Genomic DNA, 14,586 nt, shown 5'->3' with positions numbered 1-14,586 from the left:
TGGGGCACGATTATGTAACTGCCCACAATCTAAATTGTAATTAATTATAAAATATATTATTTCACAATGTATTGCCTCATTTATTTTGCTTTGTAATAACGAGTGAGTCAATACACGATAACAATGATATAACTTTATTGAACACAAAATATATTAAAAGCTATGATACAATTTGAAGATGTCGCTCACTGCTGAAACCAAGAACTGGTTGACTGATTGTGGTTGTCATTCTAAGTTCTGAATCAAAGACGATTTTTAGATCTACTTAAAAAGGGATATTGTCTAATATCTTGTGATTATTTTCTGTCGCTGTTGGTTTGGTCGTACAAATAAAACTGTTTTTACTTACGTTTAACATGTGACACTTGAATCTATGACGAGTGCACAGTAGCGTTGCACATCAGCTACTGTGCAAAGTGCATCAGCATCCATCATTGACTTGGCAGGTGGATGAGGCCATACAGCCGGGTTTGACCTCCATCAACTGGACCTCCCTGAACATAGACAAGTACCTCAGCCGCATTGACAAGGCTTTAGGTAAGCAGAATCCAGCGAGATCATTGACCCACATTAGCCAACAGTGTCTGATAAGATTGAAATGAATCGATTACTTGTGTTCTCGTTCATTCGTGTTCTCATAAGTAGCTCTCACATGCAGTATACAGGACTGTCTCAGAAAATTAGAATATTGTGATGAAGTTCTTTATTTTCTGTAATGCAATTAAATAAACAAAAATGTCATGCATTCTGGATTCATTACAAATCAACTGAAATATTGCAAGCCTTTTATTCTGATTTATTGCTGATTATGGTTTACAGTTTAAGAAAACTCAAATATCCTATCTCTAAATATTAGAATATCATGAAAAAGTATACTAGTAGGGTATTAAACAAATCACTTGAATTGTCTAATTAACTCGAAACACCTGCAAGGGTTTCCTGAGCCTTGACAAACACTCAGCTGTTATAAATCTTTTTTTTTACTTGGTCTGAGGAAATATTAAAATGTTATGAGATAGGATTTTAGAGTTTTCTTAAGCTGTAAGCCATAATCAGCAATATTAAAAGAATAAAAGGCTTGCAATATTTCAGTTGATTTGTAATGAATCCAGAATGCATGACATTTTTGTTTTTTTAATTGCATTACAGAAAATAAAGAACTTTATCACAATATTCTAATTTTCTGAGACAGTCCTGTATATATGCTGTCCCTCTCTATATCTTCTCTTCGTCCATGTATTTGCTCCCTCTTCCACCTCACCCACTTTCCCTTCCTCCAATTATTGCCCTTTCTTTGTCTCCTCATCGGTCTGCCCTTCTCATTTCTCTCTAGTTGACTTGGAGCTGCTGATGGACAGAGTGAATGACTTGATGGAATTTAGGATAGATGCAGTACTGCAGGAGATGAGTGGATCGACTCTGTGTGCGTTGCCAGAGGATGAACCGGTTACCTGTGAGGAGTTTGTTCAGACCACCAGGGTAATTACATAGTATAACTAGAACGGGCACTCGGTAGAGCGCATACCTTCGCATATCACAAGATTGGGCATTGAATCATGAACATTTTGGCATTAGTTGCATGCCAATTGGACAAAAATGTATCGTGCTATGGTAAAAAAAAGATTGTGACCTTTCCATGACCTTGACCTTGACCTTTGACCCGATTGATCCCAAAATCTAATCAAATGGTCCCCGGATAATAACCAATCATCCCACCAAATTCCATGTGATTCAAGAAGATTTGACCTGTTCATGACCTTTGACCTTGACCTTTGACCCGATCGATCCCAAAATCTAATCAACTGGTCCCCGGATAATAAACAATCATCCCACCAAATTTCATGCGATTCGGTTCAATACTTTTTGAGTTCTGCGAAAGATTTTGACCTGTTTATGACCTTTGACCTTGACCTTTGACCCGATCGATCCCAAAATCTAATCAACTGGTCCCGGGATAATAAACAATCATCCCACCAAATTTCATGCGATTCGGTTAAATACTTTTTGAGTTTTGCGAATAACACGCATACAAATAAATAAATACACGGCGATCAAAACATAACCTTCCGGCATTTTCAATGCAAAGGTAATAACAGTATAAAGTCTGTGGTTCTGGTTTTACAAAGCTCACCCCCTAAGTAATGCAACACCCCTGACCTGCTTCCTATAATTTGAAAGAAGTTATGTTTACATTAACAAACATTTTGTATTACATGCTAAGTACTTAGAAGCATTTTCTTCTCAAACTATAGTTTATTTTTTATTTCTCTGAAGGCATTAATTCAATTATTAATTACATTATTGGAGACTTGTGTACAACATGTATAGATTAAAATGCTCACCATTAAAGTTATTGCTATACTCTTCCTGTGACAAAGTGGTTCATTAGCATTCCAGGTCACAGGTCATCAATCATGATTTATTAATCGGATGGAATAGCTGATTTAGGTGTCATGGGAATGACAAAGCATTATATTGTGCATTACTATGATGTGAAGTGACTCATGTATCCCAACCCAACCCATGCAAGACTCCTTTTATGGCCTATTTAATGTCAGAATCAGAATTATTTATTGGCCAAGTACATTTCACATACAAGAAATTTGACATTTCATAAATACATATTTGTATAGGACCTGTGCATAAGACAAGCCCAGAGTCTCCACACTAAGAGCTCACTGGTGGAGGAGGCTGCTAATGAACTGATCAACATGCTGCTGGAGTTTGACCACAATCAGAAGGAGGAGGTGGAGAAGATAGAGGAAGAAAGCTGCGCTGGGAGCAAGACCATCGACCACATTGACAGCGAAGGTATACTAATGTCTTCCTTTTGAAATCAAATATAATGGGATATGATAACTTAAGGTAACCTGGAACTTACTATAAATGTTTCTTTTTGTACTGTATCAGCAGTAACTGAAGGTGTTCCTGTTCACTGTAAATGTGTCACTTTGTGCATCTCAGGTGAAGATGAAGGTCGCTCAGAGGGCCGCCTCTTCTCTAGAAACACCTTACTCCCTCCTGCCAGCGTTGGCCCTTCCTCTCCCTTGATGAGGAGGAAGAAGAAGAGGGACTTGATGGAAGTGATGGAGGAGGAAGCCCAGGAGCTACTCTCCTACTTTAACCACCGCAACGTGGATGCTTTGCTCAGGTTGACACGCAACACCCTGGAGATGTTGCGCAAGCGCATTCACGCCTCCTCGCTCACGCATTTCTTGGGTGAGTCCATGCTCCCAGTATTTGGGCTTATATTACAAAAAACTATCTAAGAAATAAAAGCCATAAAGCCATAGTATGACATCTGGCTTGTGAGGTTGTGTGTTTCCCATTGTTTCCACTGAGCTCATAAATTGTCCATCTTTGATTCACATACTGTATCAGAACTACTCTTCCCTCTCCTTGTAGCTGAAGTTGACTCATCCAGTCGTGGAAAAAACAGCGGTCAACAGGCGATCTTCAGAGTCAATGTGACCCTCTCCATCCCTAAAATCGCCATGGTTCCAGCTCTGGAGGAGGTCCAACAGGCTTTAAACAAGGCTGTAGAGTGTGTCGTCAGTGTGAACAAAGGAGTCAGCCAGTGGAGCAAAGACAGGATCTCCAAGGTGGGTTTTAACTGATGAAGAAAGCAATAATTAGTACTAACATATTCATACTTCTGAAGAACATCACCCGGCCTTCCCACAGTTGTAACTAGTAACTAATCTTTCGGGACTGATTATTTGATGGTCGTGTCGTCGACCACACACACCCGGAAGTTTGTCTTTCACGTCGCTTTCCCTTTTGCAGAGAAAAATGAATGAAAGACGGATGACGGTTCTGAAACAAGACGGTTCTGAGAGTGAATCGGAGGACGGAGCAACAACATACAGGAGCCTGACTGGTATGAGAGGACAGTTCAACAACTCAACACTGACTTTCAAGTGATCTATCTACATTGTTTGGAACATGCAGACCAGAACATTAATCATTAGCTGCTGCACCACAGTCAACTGGTACTCAGATCTCCTTATTTAACAGCTCAGTAGAGCAAAGCAAAATCTGCCAAGGAGCAGACAGTAATGTGTTGATGAAAATAACATAAATATTTCAGTGGCTTTGCACCCTGGTTAACATGAAGGTAATGTTATGGATGATACAGTTGCAAGGTGGTTGATTTGAATTGAAAAGTTGGATGTCAATCAGGGAATAGTTTATACAACACTTTTTCAATGATCAATTCAATGAAAACCCTGGACGTTAAAGTTGTAATGCTTTCGGAAAATGATATTTGGGATGTCACTGACTCATGAGAAACGTTTCAACGGGCATTTTATGTTTTAAGGATTCATTCCCTTGTGTCCACACCTAAAGCTGCAAGACTCAACACTTTTTACAAGATTCCAACTCTCTGAACAACCCTGTATTGATTTGTAATTATACATGAAGGATTAGTAGCAGAAGCCCAGCTGTTTCTTTATGTTTCGATCCATCCTGTCCACCACCTCGCCGTACACTCAACATTGATTCTGTTTCCCAAACTTTTTTCTTTTCAGATGGCAGCACCTCAGATATTTCAGCATCTGTGATCCAGGCTATCCCATTCCAGGCTAGAAACTACTACAAGAGTGTGTCTGACAACAAGGAGATAGTAAAACTAGTATCTGTTCTCAGCACCTCCATCAGCTCCACCAAAAAGGTACAGGCCCTTCAATTTCATCAAGACATTTCAATGCAGCATGTATCACATTGTCCTAACATGTACAGAACAAAGATAAATCATTTAGGAATCATACAGACGATTTACAAATGTATCTGAATCTAAACTACACAGTATCTGTTTGTTTTTTAAATATCTATGATATGTTTATACTTTCTAACTGTTTTTTCTCAACAATAATATGTGTGTCCACTGTACAATAGGCAATAACTGTAATTTTCAGTATCTAATTTTTTTATATAAACTACCAATATAATGAAATAACGTTCTACCCGAATCTAAATGTTGCATGTTTATACGGAACTGCTATTATACATTGATTTCCAGGAAGTGATGACTGCCCTGGACCGTTTCAGCCGTTACCATCACATCTGGAGAAAGGACCGGGAAGACACCATGAGAAAGTATGATAAACTGAATGACGGACTGATCTTTATTTCTGTCTCTTCCCGATTAGATACAACTGTTTTGTATATCTATACTTCAAGACGTGAAGCGCCATGTCAACACTTTTTGGGGGTTTGTGTTTTTCACAGATTCATTCAGGACAGTCCCTTGCTATCAGAGTTTGAGAGCCAGATTATTTTCTATCGAGACCTGGAGCTTGAAATAAACTCTGAACCAGAGTTTATTGCTGTCGGAGCTCTGGCTCTATTCACAGGTTAGAGTTGCAATACTTTGCTGGAAAAGTTACTAGCCAAAGAAAACTTAACAGCAACATATATAATGCCAATCCATCGCTGATCTCTGCATGCTCACATGTACTTCTTTGTCCCAGCGGACCTGAAGATGTCGCTCACTGCTGAAACCAAGAACTGGATGGTGGACTACGGACTGTACTGTAACAGGAAATATCGCTCCGACATGGAGCAGATCTTTGCTTTTGTTGACGAAGCAGGAAAGAAACTGAATCGGCAGATCAAAGACCTGGATGACATCCGCATCGCCATGGCGTCACTCAAGGAGATCAGAGAGCACCAGATAGCTACTGACTTTCAAGTTGGTCCCATAGAGGTAAGCGCAGCATTAGGTCTTTCATGACATATGGTAGCTTCAGACCTCCTGTCCATACACACACATGCACCCTGGGAATAGACCAGAAGTTTTCAGTAGTGCACATGAGTTTCAGCAGTGTTTATAGTGAGAATGGTTTGCAACAGTGTGTACATGAAGGTCCCAGTCAGTGTATTTTGACATCAACTATTTAAATAACATCCATCAAAGTCCTGTATCAAAAGCTTAACGTAAGTGCAGAGGAAATGTCGGAATTGAACCGCTTACATGTTTTATGTTAACGTTTGATTACTTGTCAAAGTGTTGCTAATATATACGTCGATGGCGGGTGAAATACTGAGGATATGTTTTTGACATCACAGGAGTCCTACGCCATGCTTCACAAGTATGAGCTGTCAGTGGCAAAAGAGGAGGCGGATAAGGTGGATACAGTGCGTTACACCTGGGAGAAGTTGCTGTCCCGGAGCACAGAGGTACAGAATGAGCTGGTGGCCCTGCAGCCCAACTTCAGAGGAGAGCTGGTCAGCAATGTGGAGACCTTCCTGGAAGACTGTCAATACTTTTATCAGGATTATGACAAGGTTAAGGAAAACAAATGCATGTGTGCACAAACACTGAAGGGCTCAGACAGCCCTCGCCATCCACTGCTGTATTGTGCCTGCTTCTCTTCAAGCTATTTATTTTACATGACATTTTGGCTAATTATATTTTTATAATTTGTAGGACTAAAGTACACATGACCTACATTTTTTAATGCTGAATGCAGACACAAATAATAAATACATGAACGAAGCATATTGCTGTACTCATAGACCTACTTAATCCTCCCTGATTCAGGATGGCCCCATGGTGGAGGGGCTGGCTCCTCAGGATGCCAGTGATCGACTCATCATGTTCCAGGTTTGTATTTGATTATCTGAGCTGGCCATGATAATTATTTAGTCAGTAAGTGTGTTTGTAATTTGGGTCTGGATATGTACCTGGCTCCCCACAAAGTCAGTTATACATGGCATGATAATTATAAGCAAAGGGGAATGTAGTTTGTTGTTGTAATTGTATGCGATATCTTTTTCATTCATTGCAAATGACAGAATTGTACATGCTTTTTATGCTTTTTGTACTATGTATACAATGTATATGTAATTGTTACAGGTACTGGAACCCAAAAGCACGACACAAACACAAGAATGCAGGAGGAGGCTCTTTACTTCGTGGTTCAGGCAGGGTCAAAACTGGGTGGTCCGTCAAACAGGTCAACAATTCCAAAAAGGGGCAGGCAAAAATCTCAAGTCGGGTTAACAGCAAACAGGGTCGTAACAGGCAGATCAGAACTAGAACTTAGGAATTCGCTGGAGAGTTTGGTGGTGACACACAAGACAATCTGGCAGAGGACAAGTGGAAGTGAGGGAGCTAAATAGTGAGGGACTAATGAGGGGATGGGCTGCAGGTGAGAAGGGCGTGAGGACCAGGTGAAGGGAATGAGAGACAATCAGGTGAGGAGGACAGGATCTGGAATGACAGGAGAGTTAATTAAGCATGCAAGCAGGATGAATTTAATTATGAAGGTGGGGAAATCGTGACAGTATACATGGGGAAACGGATACATTGTTTTACTACAAATTTCACTGAAAAACATTGCAGCAAAATGCCATCGTTTAATGTAATTATTTTTTTCTACACTACTGATATGTGATGTCTTATTCTTTTTCTCTTTAGAATCGATTTGACAACCTGTTCAGGAAGTACACTACTTACACAGGTGGAGAGGAGCTTTTTGGACTCCCCGTTACCCAGCATCCTCAACTGTTAGAGATTAGGAAGCAGCTGGCTCTGCTGCAGAAGTTGTATGGCCTTTACAACAATGTCATCGAAACAGTCAACGGTTACTATGATATCCTCTGGGCCGACATCCACATTGAGAAGATCAATAACGAGCTGTTGGACTTTCAGACCAGGTGGACAGCTTATTTACTGTGTAATAAATGTTAATACAATTAAAGATTCACAGTAGTTTAAGACCCCGAATAGAAATGGAGCTTTTTATCTTCATCTTTCACTGGTTCCCTGTCGCCATAATTAATTTGATCAATTGCACCTGTGATGTCAAAAAGTCTGTTAGGCACGACTTCACCCACTTGTATCTTAGCACTCAAAGAGGCTCTGAGAATTAACAAGTTAATGGTTTTACATGTGGAGGAAAACTGGATTTTAATGACTTTTCTGTCTTCTCAAAAGGACACACACACACTGTCAGCTTTATTTTAATGATCTAGTTTTGAAGACAGGCATGAGCCACGAGTTTAATGATTGTACCCTTTAACGGCAGGTGTCGCAAGCTGCCTCGTGCTCTCAAGGAGTGGCAGGCTTTCATGGACCTCAAGAAAACAATTGATGAATTCAACGAGTGCTGCCCCCTGTTGGAGCTCATGACTAACAAGGCTATGATGACGCGCCACTGGAAGAAAATCACTGAGGTTCGTGCAACAAGGCCACCAACATACCGCTGCAGTTACCAGCCATCATCAACCCCTACTGCGATACTTTTAATAACAGTAGTAACTAGAACGGGCACTCGGTAGAGCGCATACCTTCGCATATCACAAGATTGGGCATTGAATTATGAACATTTTGGCATTAGTTGCATGCCAATTGGATAAAAATTGACCGTGCTATGGTAAAAAGAAGATGTTGACCTTTTCATGACCTTGACCTTTGACCCGATTGATCCCAAAATCTAATCAAATGGTCCCCGGATAATAACCAATCATCCCACCAAATGTCAGGCGATTCAAGAATATTTGGACCTTTTCATGACCTTTGACCCGATCGATCCCAAAATCAAATCAAATGGTGCCCGGATAATAACCAATCATCCCACCAAATTTCATGCGATTCGGTTTAATACTTTTTGTGTTATGCGAGTAACACGCATACAAATAAATAAATAAATGCACGCCGATCAAAACATAACCTTCCGCATTTTCAATGCGAAGGTAATAATTGCTGCTGTTTTGACATTTGTAATTCATATGAAAATAATGTCCACACTGTGACCAACAAGTCTATCTGATTTGTGCTCAGGTGACTGGGTATACCTTTGAGGTGGAAAGTGACACATTCAAGCTACGCAACATTATGGAGGCTCCCCTGCTCAAGTATAAAGAGGAGATTGAGGTAAGAAGGAATAGTAGGTTACTCAAGTCAAGGGAATTGTAAAAGTGCCTTTATTTTGTTAAAAAGAATTGTATGTAATGCATGATATTAAGATACAGTGTAAAAGTTGCAATATGCCATACTATTCTCACAATGCAGTGAGCATTAATCTAAATTAATCTAAAAAATACAAGTACCATTTTCATACTGGCCAATAAAACAGCTGTCAATACTAATCTTTTTCTTTTCTCTGATGTTAAAAATGTAAAATTTTTAATCTATTTAGTAAAAGTATTTAAAGCTTCAAAATATTATTGTTGATGATGATAGAATGGAAGGATGGATAATGATTATCGATAATTATGTCAAAAAGGTTACATTATTATAATGTGTTAATACACAGGAGAAGCTTTCTGACTGGAATACTCACCTACATTAAACCCCAAAGTACACTTCTTCCTTCCTCTGATGTGCACTGAATATGAACATCTATTTTTGAATATTTCATCTACTAGTACCATTCATATTGCTGCTTTTTAAAGACATTTGAGGTATTTTTACGCAGGATATCTGTATCAGTGCCGTGAAGGAGCGTGATATTGAACAGAAGCTGAAGCAGGTGATTGCTGAGTGGGACAACAAGACTTTTACGTTTGCCAACTTTAAAACCCGTGGAGAGCTGCTACTGAGAGGAGACAGCACTTCAGAGATCATTGCAAGCATGGAGGACAGCCTGATGATGTTGGGGTCTCTAATGAGCAACAGGTATGTTTATGTTGATCCTCATAATTATTAGTATTTTAATGACGGCAATTCAATTATAATAACTCTTGATCTGCCTCCAAGCCTTGTAGAATCACGGCAATCATACAAGCTGTCGCTGTGTGTGGTATATATTAAGCATACATTGCATGTCACATATTTCCCAGGTACAACACCCCATTTAAAGCCCAGATTCAGAAGTGGGTTCAGAATCTTTCCAACACTACTGATATCATAGAAAACTGGATGACCGTCCAGAACCTCTGGATCTACCTGGAGGCTGTGTTTGTGGGTGGAGACATAGCTAAACAGCTGCCGAAGGTAGATTAACTCACAGTGAATTAGTCATATTTGTCATATATATTAGTGGATGTTAGTGTGTTTTTGTTTTTTTGCATTGCAACAAAATAAGAAAATCCAATGTGTACCACGCCTGATAATGTGACTCAAACTTCAGGAAGCAAAGCGTTTCTCTAACATCGACAAATCATGGGTGAAGATCATGATGCGAGCCCATGAGATGCCCAATGTAGTACAGTCATGCGTGGGAGATGAGACTATGGGACAGCTGCTTCCTCACCTCCTCGAACAGCTGGAGATTTGCCAGAAGTCACTTACAGGGTGGGTACCAGGGACTCAGATTTAATAACTCATACCTCAACAATATAAATGTTTGAAGAATAAAATATTATATGTTTGTGATTATCTACCAACCACAATGTGTCTGGTTTGTTGTGTTTTCTAACACAATGCTCTTTGAGACTATTTTTGCCAGTAACTTTTAATTTTTCTTAACATGCTGTCAAACAGCTATTTGGAGAAGAAGCGTCTGCTGTTTCCTCGTTTCTTCTTTGTCTCGGACCCCGCCCTGCTGGAGATCCTGGGCCAGGCCTCTGACTCACACACCATCCAGGCCCACCTTCTCAACGTCTTCGACAACATCAAATGTGTCCGATTCCATGACAAGGTAAAGTTTTTATGGACATCCTTATGAGTGACGAGTGGTCAGTGTGTTAGAGCGGCTTTTAAACTCTCTGACAAGGCATACCTTTTGGCAGAACTCTGACTAATCTGAATTGGGTGGAAGGAGAGATGATGTCATCTCTCACAAGCGAAATACGATTATCAATTTCTAATTCTAATACAACATGTCATCACTCTCAGATATACGATCGTATTCTGGCTGTGTCATCACGGGAGGGGGAGAGTGTGGAGCTGGAGCGTCCTGTCACAGCAGAGGGGAACGTTGAGGTTTGGCTCAACGCCCTGCTGAAGGAATCCCAGAGGTCTTTACACTTGGTGATCCGACAGGCTGCCGTGGCAATCCAGGACTCTGGCTTCCAGCTCATCGACTTCCTCAACTCCTTCCCTGCTCAGGTATATAAAACATTCATACAATAAATTCATCCATATATATTTAAAAACATGGGCCATAACATTACTCTCTGTGATTGTCAACCAATCTGGAGAAGTATCACAAAATAGTAATGCTATGTTTACGGTCAGTACAATAATGTGATTACCACATACCTTTTAACTTGATCAAGGTGGGCTTGCTCGGTCTTCAAATGATATGGACTAGAGACTCAGAGGAGGCTTTGACCAATGCTCGATATGACCGCCGCATTATGGCCACAACCAACCAGCTCTTCCTGGATCTGCTCAACACACTGATTGACATGACCACCAGAGACCTCGGGGCCGTGGAAAGGACCAAGTACGAGACCCTCATTACCATCCATGTCCACCAAAGGGATATATTCGACGACTTGGTCAGTATTTTATTCATTTCTCAGAAGTGCTTTTTTTATGATCACTCAGTGAAGCATACAGAAAAGCTTCTCCCAAGTATATAGAATCAGAATCCCCTGCTCAAGATAGCAATCCTTTTGTAAAACTGAGTTTAATATGCAGATGCCCCAGGGTGAGGCTACCAAATGGTGTTTGCTGCAGAGAGTCAATCAACAAATGTCTTCAAAGTGTTTTCATTGGTAGCCAAGTGATACTAAGAGAAAGGCCAGACAGTCTCTGAAGTTGCCTTTCAAGGCAGAATACATTTCCTGGCTGGTCTGCAAGGTGAATATAACAATGTGCAGTAACTTCATTTGGATGTGTTTAGAAAAAAATAAGAAGATTGATTATTATTTAATCCCCTCGTACATGTATTCTTTTATTATACTGCAATTTTCTCTCCCCCACACTTTTCACCTTTGTCCTGCACATTTGTTGAACAATCTGTTTTTCTGTCTTTTTCTTCTAACTTCTCCCATAATAACTCCCCTCTATCCCATCATCTTCATCCTGCTCACGTCTTTTATCTCTTTGTAATATATCTCTCGATACATCACCCTGCTTATTCGGCTACTACTTTTCACTGTCTTCCATATACTCATTTTATTCACCGACTAATTTATTTATTTCTTGCCATCCTTCTCCACTCTTCGCTCTCCCCGTGGCTCTCCATGACTCTTCTAATCTCTTCCTCCCTCCTCCATACTCTTACCCTCATCTCTTCTACCTCCAGTGCCGGCTCCATGTCAAAAACCCCAATGACTTTGAGTGGCTGAAGCAGTGCCGTTTCTACTTCAATGAGGACTCAGACAAGATGATCATCAACATCACAGATGTGGGCTTCAGCTACCAGAATGAATTCTTGGGCTGCACTGAAAGGCTTGTTATTACGCCGTTGACTGACAGGTAGATCGTCATCCATGAACACAACACACACACACAAACGCACACATACACACTCGCATGAAGCCAAAATTAAAATTGTATCCATGTACATTTGACATTACCTGCATGTGGAGTGTGTTGAAGCCCTTAGATATGCTAGATATGCACATGGCTCTCAAGATGTCTACAGCTGACCTAACAGCACCAACAATGCAACATCAGCAGCTGACAGAGCTAGCAGTGTTTACCTGAGTTGGAACCGCAGGGTGAGTGCTTCAGGGTCAGGACAGCATTAGCGCCATATGAGTGCAGTGGCGGCTGTGAGTTACAGTTTTTCTCGATTCCTAAGACACATTTCTTGAAACGGTCACCCATTTTCTCAAAACTGTAAACACAAAGCCTATTTACAAAACCTCTGAATCCTCTTGCAAAATGAAACTTTCACCCCAAAACAGATTTACCTGTGCTCAAAATCCAGCACTGCTCTCAAATCATAAACAAAGTGATCCAAATAATATACACTATCAAGCAGTCAGTGAACAATATACCTATAAATAGAAAACACATTGTTCAAAACATATAGTTCTCAGGGAGAAGTAGATTTTTAATCTCAAAACAAATTTCATATGAACGAAAACATGTTCTATTCAATTCAATTCAGTTTATTTGTATAGCCTAATTTCACAAATTACAAATTTGTCTCGGAGTGCTTTACAATCTGTACACATAGACATCCCTGTCCCAAAACCTCGCATCGGATCAGGAAAAACTCCAAAATAACCCTTCAGGGGGAAAAAAGGGAAGAAACCTTCAGGAGAGCAACAGAGGAGGATCCCTCTCCAGGATGGACAGGTGCAATAGATGTAATGTGTACAGAAGGACAGATTTAGAGTTAAAATACATTCAATTACAGTAGCTACAAATTGATCAGAAATTACTACTGTGCTTTGCTCTTTGCAATTTCTTTTGTTCTTCCTCCTCCATGTACCTTATGTTTACATACTGTACCCTGCATCTCACAAACGTGTCCTTTGTCTCTGTGATACTGTAATTCTTGTTCTTTGTTGGTATGAACCTGCAACCAATCAAAATCTATTGAGCAGTCAGTATTGTTACTGTAACAAATAGAAAGCACGATGTTCAAGGCCATACAATTTGTTAATTGTACATTATACAGCATACAATGCAATGTATGCCTACTACAGCATACAATACTGTAAAGGGACAGAAATCAAAGGAGTCAACCTGTCATCAATGTGCTTCTTCTTGTCTTTGGGTCAGGCCAGAGCACTTCGTCGACATCAAAAGCAATGAGGCAATGGGGAAGAAGCCTCTTGTGTGTCTATTGAAACAGCTGCATATAGCGTAGTACAGTAAATTTGCAATTACAAAAATACAGTAGCATACTGTACCTGTTCTCTTCTCTGAATGTCCCAACTATGGTGGACATAGAAAATCGGCTCAAATTGGGGTGCACTCGAAGTCCTGCTTCCCTCATTGTCAGTCCGTGGACTATAACATGGTCTATGACTGTTGCTCGAATTTCATCAGATATTTCCACTCTTTGTCTTCCTATTCGTCCTCCTCTTCCTCTTTCTTGCCCTCCTCTTCCTCCTCGTTGCCCACCTCGCATACGCCCTCCTCCTCTTCCTCCTCGTCGCCCACCTCTCATACACACTTGTCCTCGTCCTCTCACATTGTTTCTTCTATCCATTCGCAGATGTTCTCCTTCCCCCCTTCAACCACCTGTTTGCACTTTAAACTGGCTTATATTGGTTGTGTCACATCATTTTATACAAGTTAAATCAATTTTGAGTGATTGTGTTTTCTATCTATATTGGATTTTTGCCACTTGTGTTTACCAGTATGGATGACATGTGCATTAGAGTGCAGAATGTGTTTTGAGACTGAGAATGTGTTTAGAGTTTTGCTGAAAAGTCGAAGTGAGATCTGCAAATTGTGTTTTACCATGTGAAATAGTTTAAGGTATTGACAACAGACTGCATAATTAGCCTGATGATTTCAGGTAACTGAGAACTTTGTTAAACCAATCAGTTTTAGTGTTTTAGCAATTGAGAAAAACTGTAACTAGTGGGGCACGCTCACATGCACTAAAAGGCACACACAGCCGGCCTGACTATGTACACAAAACACAGAGAAGCTCGGACTGCTACACATAGAGAGAGTGTGCCATTCTCCGCTCGGGTAGATCTTAATCCACACATCTTTACGTTACACATAGTGTTGTGCTATATGGATGCTGTGAATATCATTTAAAGAACCTT

At 40.3% G+C, this 14,586-nt stretch overlaps 1 protein-coding gene across 5 annotated transcripts in view; it reads left to right on the top strand.

Annotated features, from left to right (window-relative positions):
• dnah5 (dynein, axonemal, heavy chain 5) overlaps positions 1-14,586 on the top strand; it is a 91,483-nt gene that overhangs the window by 9,671 nt on the left and 67,226 nt on the right. For all 5 annotated transcript variants that reach the window (XM_056443719.1, XM_056443718.1, XM_056443721.1 and 2 more), the window contains exons 17-38: positions 447-537; positions 1,334-1,479; positions 2,634-2,811; positions 2,965-3,219; positions 3,406-3,602; positions 3,787-3,880; positions 4,533-4,675; positions 5,024-5,100; positions 5,233-5,357; positions 5,475-5,710; positions 6,073-6,291; positions 6,548-6,610; positions 7,427-7,665; positions 8,037-8,184; positions 8,792-8,884; positions 9,429-9,628; positions 9,793-9,946; positions 10,083-10,246; positions 10,436-10,592; positions 10,790-11,002; positions 11,173-11,397; positions 12,150-12,322. In XM_056443719.1, coding sequence (XP_056299694.1) covers positions 447-537; positions 1,334-1,479; positions 2,634-2,811; positions 2,965-3,219; positions 3,406-3,602; positions 3,787-3,880; positions 4,533-4,675; positions 5,024-5,100; positions 5,233-5,357; positions 5,475-5,710; positions 6,073-6,291; positions 6,548-6,610; positions 7,427-7,665; positions 8,037-8,184; positions 8,792-8,884; positions 9,429-9,628; positions 9,793-9,946; positions 10,083-10,246; positions 10,436-10,592; positions 10,790-11,002; positions 11,173-11,397; positions 12,150-12,322 — 3,590 coding nt within the window. The remainder of the gene's footprint in view (positions 1-446; positions 538-1,333; positions 1,480-2,633; positions 2,812-2,964; positions 3,220-3,405; positions 3,603-3,786; positions 3,881-4,532; positions 4,676-5,023; positions 5,101-5,232; positions 5,358-5,474; positions 5,711-6,072; positions 6,292-6,547; positions 6,611-7,426; positions 7,666-8,036; positions 8,185-8,791; positions 8,885-9,428; positions 9,629-9,792; positions 9,947-10,082; positions 10,247-10,435; positions 10,593-10,789; positions 11,003-11,172; positions 11,398-12,149; positions 12,323-14,586) is intronic.

This window comes from Pseudoliparis swirei, chromosome 22 (assembly GCF_029220125.1).
Source record: "Pseudoliparis swirei isolate HS2019 ecotype Mariana Trench chromosome 22, NWPU_hadal_v1, whole genome shotgun sequence".
Lineage (NCBI taxonomy): Eukaryota > Metazoa > Chordata > Actinopteri > Perciformes > Liparidae > Pseudoliparis > Pseudoliparis swirei.
Note: the sequence above shows the minus strand (reverse complement) of the source record. Positions and strands in the feature narration are given on the sequence as shown.